Source organism: Pseudorasbora parva, chromosome 17, assembly GCF_024679245.1.
Source record: "Pseudorasbora parva isolate DD20220531a chromosome 17, ASM2467924v1, whole genome shotgun sequence".
NCBI classification, from domain to species: Eukaryota; Metazoa; Chordata; class Actinopteri; order Cypriniformes; family Gobionidae; genus Pseudorasbora; species Pseudorasbora parva.
Window position 1 is genome coordinate 1,245,894 of NC_090188.1, and position 12,500 is coordinate 1,258,393.

At 34.1% G+C, this 12,500-nt stretch overlaps 1 protein-coding gene across 1 annotated transcript; it reads right to left on the bottom strand.

The window, feature by feature from the left end:
- Positions 1-1,606: 1,606 nt before the first annotated feature.
- Positions 1,607-5,977, bottom strand: nkx6.2 (NK6 homeobox 2). Its single transcript, XM_067421279.1, has 3 exons — positions 3,908-5,977; positions 3,273-3,445; positions 1,607-2,787 (listed from the first exon to the last, which is right to left on the bottom strand). Exons 1-3 carry the CDS (start codon positions 4,320-4,322, stop codon positions 2,539-2,541), a joined length of 837 nt encoding a protein of 278 aa, XP_067277380.1. The 5' UTR covers positions 4,323-5,977; the 3' UTR covers positions 1,607-2,538.
- Positions 5,978-12,500: the final 6,523 nt, after the last annotated feature.

The following is a 12,500-nucleotide window of genomic DNA, read 5'->3' on the forward strand; positions in this document are numbered from 1 at the left end:
TTGGCAGATTATTTATCTTATTTTAAGCAAAAACTCTCTTCATTTAGAGTTATTTTCCCCAAAACAAGACAATTACTTTTGCTTGTCTAGTAAATACTTCTTGTTTAAAGAATTTTTAAATGTTCGGACTAGAAACAAGACAAAAATACTGAGTAAGGAAAGCCTTTTTTGCAGTGTGATGGTGTTATGCATAAGAAAAAAAAACACTCAAATTAAGGAGCGGGAGGAGTTTCTGTACACTTTACTTTACAATGTCTATTTTACACACTAACATAATCACATGTGAAGTGCATGCATTAGTGTTTTACTTCAGTTACATGAACACTGTAAAGTAAAGTGTGTGTGTGTGTGTGTGTGTGTGGGCATTTTTTGTGACATATGAGGACACAAAAGTGCATAATGACCTGGGTATGACTTATGAGGACATTGGCCATCCTCACTCTTCAAAAGGCTTATAAGTGTGTGTGTGTGTGTGTGTGTGTGTGTGTGTGTGTGTGTGTGTGTGTGTGTGTGTGTGTGTGTGTGTGTGTGTGTGTGTGTGTGTGTGTGTGTGTGTGTGTGTGTGTGTGTGTGTGTGTGTGTGTGTGTGTGTGTGTGTGATGGGTAGGTTTAGGGGCAGTGTAAGGGATAGAAAATACGGTTTGTACAGTATAAAAAACATTACGCCTATGGAATGTCCCCATATGTCACAAAAACAAACGTGTGTGTGTGTGTGTGTTCGCTCCTCCTGATTTAATTCTACACTACAGAGTTTGACCGATTGGATTGATCTGAACCTGTGGGAATGATTTTGTGTCGCCTTGACAGTGATTTGGTTAGAAAAACTGCTTGTTAAACTGTTTTCCCAGCAGGTCAGGTGATAAGATTTTCACTCTTTTCTTTAAGCAGATAGCGATTAGACTTCATGGATCATGGCAAGACCTCCAAAAGCAATAAAACCATTAGAACTCAATGAGTGAATGAATGAATCAATGCCTCTTTGTCATTAGTTAAGAACACTAGAAGGCCCCTGAGATTCGCTAAACAAGCCTTTGACATTCAGATGATCGTGCATGAGCATTTATATTGTTTTGGTGGCGGTGGTGGTGGTGGGTGGGGGGGTCGCATTGTTTACCCGTCATAATTATTATTTACAATATTATACTATACATTATGACATTGCGTGTTCATCAAACTGTTTATAAAAAATGTATAAATTATTGAACACATGATATAATAATTTGTTATGGCGGAATTGTTTTAAGATGAAACTATGTAAGTCACAAAACAGTTAAAACTCCCGCTAATAAAAAGATCCCAGAATATGTCTTCCTTTTGCATGTGAGCATATATATAGCCTGTATATTGTTTGTTTGTTTTGCAATGTTTACAAATATTTCTGTAAGTTAGATTACAAGTTAATTTTAGACGCTCGCGAGTTCGCGATTTTCGTTACGATCAAAATCGAAATTGCTACAGAACCCAAGTAGTGTAGTCTACTGTCAAACCTTTTTTATTTTTATTTTGTATAATGTATCACAAAAACATTGTTTAACTTCTATTTAAGAGACTTACTACGTCAAATCCGCAAATAACGCTGACAGAAAAATCCTGAAAGCTGTTATTCTTATTTATTTTATTTTTTTAGATTTGAGAAACACAAATATAAGAAAATATGTAAATGTCTTTTTAAAAAGACCTGTCCGAGGTGAACCTGCAGTTTTGGCTCTTAACCAAACATAAAGATCTTATAGATATTTATCTAATATAAACGCCTACATGTCTGTAATTTAATGCTAATAATCGTACTATAGGATCAATCATGTAGAAATGTTATTACCATTACTAGTTATTCTATTAACTACAGCCTGTTAATTCACAGATATAGCCTATAATATGCATTTGTTTGCACCTCAAAAATATGCGCGCCAAAAACAATCAATATAAAAACAGCTTACACAACAGTAAATGCATGACATGATAAAGAACCAGGACAAATGTAAAATATTGGCTTGTTAAATAATTTATTGATAATACAAAGTTTTTTCTTCCTTCATCACGGAAGCAATAATATTCTCTTCGTCGATATTTATGTCCATCTTTGTGTATTTTTCGCGCGGTGAGGTAAAACATAAACTCCTTCCATTGAAAGTAGTATAAGCGACCAAAAGGACATTGTTAAAACAAATTCTATTCACATCATTTACAGCACTGGCACTTTTATACACTTTGTGTACCTGTTTTGAAAATTAAAAAAGTGAAACTTTTAGGCTAAATTATTTTTCAGCGGTCGAAGACAAAGATGATCTTAAATGGCGATGATGAGGAGAAAGTTGGCACGTCTTCGTGATGCTTTCATAACATAATTTACTCAGTAAAAAATATATATACATCTCACGTCCACTTCTAACTGTACAACCGCATTCAAAGCAAAGCAAAAGCCGCGTGAACAGTGTTTATACCCTGCTTAATTCTGCCTCGTTTTCCTAGAAGAATTGAGGCTGATGATGATGATGATGATGAAGATGATAATAATTTAGAGTCTTTATCTCAATATCATCACAAAGTGTCCGAGCTGTTACTGCACGGGCTAATTAGGGACAGGTTACTCGTCTTGTGCTTTTTCAACAGTCTTGTGATTTTCTCGTCGTCGGAGTTCGGGTCCAGAGGTTTGTTATATTCATCATCCTCCTCGTTTTCAGAACTCTCCTTCATTTTCTCCGTCTCTGAATCGTGTTTCTTTTTAGCCGTGGCCATTTCAGCAGCGTGTCTCTTCCGCCATTTAGTTCTTCTGTTCTGAAACCAAACCTGAGGGGGGAAAAACACTTCAGCACACTGTCCATAATTACAGTAATTTAACTAAGCTTTAAAAAAAGAAAATGACTCATTAAATTTAACTAAGAGCAGGTTATTGTTTAAAATAATAGGCCTACATTTTTTGCTTGTTGACCAGCGAGTTTGTAAATAGGCGTGAATATAACATTGACCGCAAAATGGTTAAGAATATTATTAAGAAGCCCAATAATTTTCATTTCAACATTAGCTATGAATTCTTCAACTTTTTTTGCTTGATTATGTTAACCCATGTTTGGATAATATACGGATAAAACCGACCGTTGGGTTTAAATTTGAATTTAAAAATTTAAACCAACGGTTTAAACGGTCGCCTAACTGACAATGTTTTCACAGATAAAATAAGCTGTCAGTCTCATGCTGCCCGTTTACCATGATTTGCAAATTAAATTAGCATTTAAAAAAGAAGAAAAAAAGTTAATAATAACTCGTGTATCTACCTTAACTTGACTTTCGGTCATTCCCAGAGAATATGCGAGTCGAGCTCTCTCTGGACCGGCCAGATATTTGGTCTGTTCGAAGGTTTTCTCCAGCGCGAAAATCTGCTGTCCTGAAAAAGTCGGTCTGGAATGTTTCTTCTTGCCATCCTTATCCAGCATCATGTTCGCCTGGCCTGAGGAAAATGACACATGATCAGCCAGATAGCCTAAATAAGACATCACAATGCGAGGGAATATTGCTGTCGATAATATCATGGGACGCCTGTCAGACACGCAGCAAAATAATATTCCGCACTAAAAACGCTGGGTTAAAAATAACCCAAGTTAGGTTGAAAATGGACAAACACAGAAATTGGGTTGTTTGAATGGGGCCATTCACTGGGGGTTTAAACAACCTAATTTCTGGCTTTGTCAATTTTCAACCCCAAAAAATAAAAATAAAAGGTCAATAGATATCTTAATGAGCTCTTTCAATTACACAAACATATAAGGAAATGTACTTTAGATTGTAAGGGGATAAAACTGGTAAGATAACTAAAAGGTTATTGTTATTATGGTAACACAAATACCCTTTTTTTTTTTCAAAGTGAGACGTGTTTAGATCCTAATTTTAGGCCAGGAAGAGTAAGACTCACCCGGACAGGGAACCCGCGGGTCTCTCCAGGGCGAACCTTGCATCATTCCCGGCCAGAATATAGGCGCCCTCCCGGGCAACTCCGTCAGGGGTTTGGGATACCGAGACACGGCCGCCGGGTTAAAATACATCCCAGCTGTTGTAGCCAACCCGTTAATTCTGGGAAAGCCTGTGAGAAGTTGTCCCGCGGTGGTTATGGGTCTTCCCAAAATATCGCTTATTCCATGCGGCGTTCCGAGCGCGATCTGAGAGTTCAGGTTGCCGAGGGAATGCGTCTTGTAGCCCGCGGGGTTCTGCAGGGTGTACGGGAATAAAGAAGTCTTCATCTCGGTCATGTTGTGAAGCGCAGCCAGTGGAGTGCTGCCCAAAACGAACGCACTCTGCCGGTTAGTATCCATCTGCCCGACTGCTAACATTGGTGAACCACTGGATGAACCGCGAAGCAAGTATAACAAAGTTTAGCACCCACAACTTCATCCAAGAGAACGTGCACTGCGAGTTTTCAAAAAGTTTTGCAAATGGTTTTCCATGCAAAAAAAAAAGTGTCGTGGGAGTTTTCCGAAGGAGAATCCAGACGGCGGCCGTCAGCAGATTTCACGCCCGCTTTGAGTGCTGCGATCCCCGCATCTGAGTCGCCGCTTCGCCGGTCAATGGACTCTATCCTGATAACCGCGACGCCACCTGCAAGCGCGCATCTCCCATTGGAAGACGCTAAGTGACGCCATTCTCTGATTGGACGAAGCCTGGCGGCTAATTTGCATGTCCGTAACCGAGACAAAGCCGCACTCCATCAAAGCTCGTATCGCAGCGCCTTTAATGACGCGTCGCGCTGTAGAAATCATTGTTTCAACATTTGACACAATAGACTCGTTTACTTTATGACACTGGCAGATTACGTATCCTACATTAACCTCATATATCTGTGTCGCTAATTATATTAAAACCGGTCATTTGATTATAGGACATCGTTTTTGACCAGGGAATATCTATCTATCGTTATCTAACGTAGCCGTAAGATTAAAAGCGAAAACGATTATTCGCATGTTATATTAAACGCTCATTAAAACGCACTCAGATCCATTGTGAGGTTCTTTTTACACTTGTGAAATATTAATACGCGTCGCCTGTTGCCTATACGTCTCTTTCGCGGATTATTATAGCCTTATTACGAAAAACATGTCATTGTTTTAAATGTAACTCGTCGTTTTTAGCGTATAAAATGTTAGAAACGGCGTGAGATCAGATCTTATAACTTCATGGTTTGATGCTACAATAATCCTCAAAATATATAATTCAGATGGACTGGGGTGAAAAAAGAAAGAAAGCACAAGCGTGTAAAATGAAATGCAGCTGCAAAAGCGATGGTTTTCCAGATATTAAACTGGTAGATTTTTGTGTATTATTATTTTGATGCTATCTTTAATGTTCTTTACACACACTGGTTTTCTCTTAAAGTGTGTGAGCCAAACGCACAAACAGAGCTCATCTCCTGATTATATGATTTATGAAATATGACCATGGCGGAATTTAAATTAGCCAATTTAGACCTTCATCAAAATCACGAGAAGAGCAAAAAAGCGCTTTTTGAAATATTATGAGGATGGCTTATAATAATAACAGGACTCTCCGAATAATTGTATTTAATTATTTATTTATTGATGGTTCTCTACATTATCAAGCGAAATGTTAATCGTGCCTTTGCGTGTTTTGTGGTTGTTTTATTTATATTGTTTGCATTTAAAAACTCATTTATTGATGTGTTTTATTATCATATTGTGTGTCACACACTTTCTGCTCATTCATCTGTAATTTCATTTCATTCATATGTTGGACTGTAATAAAGCCTGTCCGAAAAAAAGTGTGAAAATGTACATTATTATTTGAATTATTATATCGTCATAATTTCCCTCTTTCCGTGCAAAAACAAAGTCTTGATTGTATTTACAGTATATTCAGAGGGACTATTTATCCAATATAATTTACATTTTAATCATAATTATGGCTTAGTGTTTCATAATTTCAACATGTATCTCATAAATATGAAATAGGTAGTATGTCATTATTCACTTTTATGTCATTTTTTTTACTTTGTATAATAGATTTGACTTTTTAATCATAATTATGGCTTAGTATTTCATCATTTCAACATTTATCTCATAATTAGGCTATGAATTAGCATGTCATAATTATACATTTTATGTAAATGTTTTATTTTGTATCTAATACTTTTCACTTTTTAATCATGTTTATGGCTTAGTATATCATAATTTTCACTTTTATGTCATAATTTTCTAATAAATGTTACCGTTTAATCATAATTATGGCTTAGTATGTCATCATTTCAACATTTATCTCATAAATATGCATTAGTATTAAAGTCTGTCTATCCGGGAAAAAGGGTGAAAACTATTAATATGCACGAGTGAATTATTATTATTATTATTATTATTATTATTATTATTATTATTACTATTTCCCACTTTCCGTCCAAAAGCAAAGGCTCGACTACATATTCAGATCATGTAAAGTTTTTGTTGACACATTACTGTATTTTAATACAGCTTTGTTTAGCGTGTAAAACATGGCATGACTTATTTTAATCAGTTATATATAATATTTTCACTTTATAAACTGTAATATCAGTATAAACCCTCATATAAGTGAAACACGAAGTGTAACTCCTTCAAAAAATGATTTGACCTAAATACGTTAACAACGAAAATAATAATAATAATAATAATAATAATACGTTTATTTTACGGTCATGTTCCGCACATACAGACGTATTATAGTAAATAATTACAATAACTATCCTGAATCTACTAAACTATTTCACCTTATATGCTATTAAACCTCATATATAGTGCTTTCTATAAAGTGCACCCATAATAATCATAATATGTAGAGTTTCTGTTGAATTTGGCCTTTTCCGGAGATAGGCTACAGGTTGAAGAATGAACTAAAGATAATAATGTATTATTTGGTCAGAAAGCCCGTTTTTGAGGTCAGAGTGTATTATTATATTCGTGCTGTTGTGGAGTAAATGATCTGTAATTGATCTTAAAGCGCATCGGCGGACTCATTTACAGAAGAACAGCGCCACCTGCCGGTCAGATCGAGAACTGCACTCATATCCACAGATCATAATTCGCGTCATAAATCATAAATCCGCGCTGGTTTAGTGTCAGAGCTCGAGTGTGTCGAACATCTTCAGCTTCCCTTTAAAAAGAGCCACACATACACTGTGGACCTTAATCTGATAAACATGAATCAAACCTGTAATCTGTCGTATTAACTCCATATTTCTGCTCTCAGCGCGTCAGTCAATGCTCATTTCTTTACTGTATGATACAAATATAAGCATATTTATGTCTGTTTGTGCTTCAAACACGAGGAAGAGTCCATCAAGAGAGGCCTTAACACTTCTTATCAAAAAAAGACCTTTTATCTAAAAAAACTACAACTTTTAAATCATAATTAGGTCTTAGTATTCATAATTATCACTTTAATGTCAATAATTTACTTTGTATCTATTACGTTTTAATTTTTAATCGTAATTATGGCTTAGTATGTCATAATTTAAACATGTATCTCATAATTATGAATTACTATATCATAATCATCACTTATGTGTCATGTTTACTTTTTATCTAAGAAATGTGACATTTTAATCATAATTATGGCTTAGTGTGTCATAATATCAACACTATCTCATAATTATGAATTAGTATGTCATAAATATCACTTTAATGTCATAATTTCAACTTTTTATTTAAGTAATTCGATTATTCATCAATTATGACTAAATATCATTACTTTTTATCTGAGATATTTGACGTTTTAATCATAATTATGATTTAGTATGAAATGAATTATGAATTAGTGTGTCACATTTATTACTTTTATGTGATATTTTTGAGATAAGTCATCATTTTAATTTTTATGGATTAATCATAATTATCAATTTTATGTCAAAATTTTAGAGATAAAATCAAAATGTCTACTTTTAAAAGTCAGAATTTCAATTATTTTTATTCTATAAATTAGATTATTAATCATAATTATGACTTAGTATGTCATCAATTTTACTTTAATGTCAATATTTTACTTTTTATCTGAGATATTGGACGTTTTAATAATAATTATGATTTAGTATGTCATAAATATCACTTTTATGTCATGATTATGAATTAGTGTGTCACATTTATTACTTTTATGTGATATTTTTGAGATAAGTCATCATTTAAATTTTTATGGATTAATCATAATTATCACTTTTATGTCAAAATGTTGAGATAAAATCAAAATGTCTACTTTTAAAAGTCGTAATCACGTTTTTTTCTTTCTTTTTTCTTAGATAAACCCCAAATCCACTTTTTGAACTGACACGTGACCAACACAGACACGTGATCAGTTGTCCATCAGACTCTGGTAGAGATTGTAACTACACTAAATCATAACATATTTCTCCACTGTGGCCATTTAAAAATACACTCGCATCCTGATTTGTATTATTATTATTATTATTATTATTATTATTATTATTTGTATTGTTGTTATTGTATCATGTATTAATTGTTGACCACCGTCTGAATGCAGCTTTTGGCGGTTGTAATGCGCTTTAGTGAGGCGGTGCTGCCGCCCTGTGGTGGCGCGGTGAACTGCAGCGCACACAGACTGAGCGTATTTATGTCATTTCGGACTTATTACAAAAAACAGAACAATGTCTAAAAGCTGATATGTGACAAGGTGTGCAGCAAACAAGCTAAAAAATATATAGCTACGTTTTTATAAGTTGTCGACCCAAACAAACGAGCGTTTAAGGAGACAAAAGTGGACACAGGCAATAAGAGGTGAAGCTTCATCAGGAAGAATGGCTCAGTTTTGGGATCCTGACCCTCAGTGTGTCTCAGTATGTCTACGTGTGCAGTAAACATTTAGTCAGATATCCAAATGTCAGTTTTATATTCTATTATATTTCCTGTCGCTGATTACTTTCCCATCAAGTGTTTAGTTCTCCGTGTATAACATGTCGTGCTCTGTCTCTATCATTTTATGTCTTAAACGCTATTTTTTGGGGGTCAGCAGCTTATAAACACTGTTCTGGGTTGTTTAGCGTGTTTTCTGTACACCTGGTCACATATCAGCTTTTAGACATTGTTCGTTTTTTGTTATAAGTCAGAAATAACAGTAAGGCCGCCTAACGCAATAGAAAGTCAATGGAGAGACGGTTGGTTTGTTTTTTCCTTCCGGTGGGCGTGGCTTCAGATTATGACGCGTGTCGCACCGTCTCTAATTATTAGATAAAAAGTCAAACTTATGACAAAAAAAGCAATACTTATGACATACCAAGTCCTAATTGTGAGATAAATGTCCAAGTTATGTCCTACTAAGCAATAATTATAATTAAGGTCAAAATTATTGGATAAAAAAGTCAAAATTCTATTCAAAATTTCTATTTATGAAATTGACATACAAGTGATAATTATAACATACTTGCATATGATTAAAAAGTCAAAATTATTAGATACAAATCCTTCGAAGCGTGTTGTTTATTTCGGGATGTGTTGTGGTCCTTCCTCCAGCAGATGGCGACACACACTACCTTAAACTCAGGTAAACCCAAAACAAGCCCTCGAGCGCGCGCACGTGAGAAGCGTTTGCCCGGGAAACAGTCGATGACGGAAGCACGCACTGAGCTGCAGGTAATGGCGGCGATCCTGAGGCGGAAAGAAAGTTAAATAACCAGATGTTTGTGTTGCTCAGCGAGAGGCCATTTTCCCGCCACTTCAGAAAAAACATGCCTTAATGTGAGGTAAAAACTTGAAATTATGGCATAAGAAGTTATAATCATGACATAGTAAGTTGAAGTTATAATATAAAGTCGAAATTATGACATTGACATTCATAATTTTGACGGAAAGTGATACTAAAGACTTAATAATTTTAACTATTTTTTTTATAATTTCGACGTTTTATCTAAAAATTTTAACCATTTTGATGGAAAAATCATAGTTTAGAATCTGTATATTATGATTTTGACTTTTTAATTATAGTGATGCCTCCTAGTAGGTTAAAATTTTCACTCTCATGTCATAATTTTGAATATAATTTTGACCTTTTTATCCAATAATTTTGACCTTAATTATAATTATGGCTTAGAATGTCATAACTTGGACATTTATCTCATAATTAGGATTTTGTATGCCATAATTATTGCTTTTTTTGTCATAAGTTTGACTTTTTATCTAATAATTTGGACTGTGTAATCATAATAATGGCTTAAACACAAGTGAGAATTTAGACTTATGTCAGTTATTGGAGTAATTTTGACTTTTTAATCATACTAATTGCTTAATATGTCAGAATTTCGATGTTTATTAGTATGTCATAATTATCAAGTCAATTTCTACATAATTTCTTCAAATCATACTTTTTATAATTTGTACTTTTTAATTATTATTATAGCTTAGTATGAAAGTCATACTTTTTATAGAGCAAACAATTATATAAAGTGTGCACAAGACTTAAAGAACACTATTGAGTGTCTACAAGTCCAATGTTAGTCAAAGAGCAAGCGCACATTTTATAATGCAGAACTTTTATTACGGATATCATGGTATCTTTAAATACCATATGCATAAAATTCAACATGTAAGATTTACCACAGATTCATTTTATTTTCAGGTCTGTGCTCAAAAGGTGATTAACAGGCAATACATAACTTATCTTTAAATATACTTTAGTACCATAGAATCCCCTACAAATATTAATAAAAAACATTAGAAAACTAAAAGGTTAAAATTTTTGTATCTAGTGAGTCATAATCAGCTGGGAACTTTAAATATAGTTGTGGACAAAAGGGTTAAAAACCATTGATCAAGATTGATGATGTGTTAATACTATTTAATATCATAACTCTACAGGATTGTAAAGCACAATGCAGTGCTCTACATGCAATTTTCACTGATAAATGATAAAGTTTTGTATTTAATGATAAAATCCAGTAATTTTCTTTGCTCAGACTTTGATTAGATGCACAAAATCAACCAACACTCCTCAAACTGGTGTGACGAGGCTGCTCATGTTATGAATCAGTGAATCGATTCATGATTCGGATCGCCTGAGTCACGTGAGTTTGACTCGCGATCCGAATCATGAATCGATTCACTGACTCGTAACGACTCGACGCTTTGTTTTGAAATCTGCCATATAAGTCCACGTAATTGGGTTATGTTGAATTTAATTAACATTGTTTATTTCGGTAAACATATTTTTTTACGTAAAGTTAATTCAATGCCATTAAGCTAAATCAGGTTGACGTTCTTAATTTTGTCCAAAACTATTAAGTGTAATTACTCTGAAATGAATATAAAAAACAAAACAAGTAATCCAGTTTAATTGATTATTTTTATTTAGTGAAATGCTATTTTTTCTTTACAACATTTACAAAACCTTTTACATTACAAGATTGTAGCTAAGATAGTTTAGTTACGTCCGTGGCATGCCCAAAGTAGTTTTTTTTTTTATTATTAAAACATCTTTAATTGTTATTAGCAGATCAAACACTAACGTAACACACACTTTTAAAGACCAACAAAACATTAAACATTAGAAAGTGTGTCCGTTTTCTCATCTTGTTAAAAATGCATAAAATAGCTCTTTATTTAAACATTTACCCTCCGAATTCAGCCCCTTTGCAAAGCATGATGGGAAGTGAAGTCCTGTTTGATTGATTTAAACATGTTATTTCAAAATAAAAACATCGTTATGTTATAGCTTTCCTATCGCTTAAACGGTAGAACGTGGCGCTAGCAACGCCAAGGTCATGGGTTCGATTCCCAGGGAAAGCAAGAATTGACAAAAAAATGTAAAATGTGTACCTTGAATGCAATGTAAGTGGCTTTGGATAAAAGCGTCTGCCAAATGCATAAATGTAAATGTCAAAGATTAATTTAAGTCAGTTTAACATGAAGCGATTACATTGGAACCAGAAACCTGATATAATGGTGTTAAATCGAGATGAAAGTAAAGTGAAGAAGTTCGTTCAATTTGAGTGTAGAGCCGCTTTGTAAAGCCAGTCCACTCGGATATAAAGAGATCTTCAGGCTTTAGCCATCGGAAATTTGGCACTGCTATACCCCTGGAGAGGCTTGCAATGGCAGCGACGGCCCTGTTATTGGTTTCTGTTTAGGCACGGCGATTCCAGCGGGTAAACAGAAATGACATTCTCAGGAAAAACAACCTGAAAACATTCTGGAGTCCAAACAGGAGCTATTGATTAGTCTGTGTTGTCACTAAAAAAAATGACTTCACTGAATAAAAATATGTGGTAAGTGGTTCCTCACACAACTATATTGAACAATTTAGTGATATGAACAAAACAATTCAAGTAAAGCTGGCACAATTTCTTTGAGTAAATACAAACCATTTGAGTTTGTCACTGTTACATAATATTCATATGTGCCGTTTACTTAATGATGTTACGTTACATTTATAAAAGTGTATTATTGAGGTGAACACTGTTATCAATTTAATTTGCCTTTAAAACATTTAAATAACAGCAAGCATGCTTTAAAAAATAAAATGCAAAA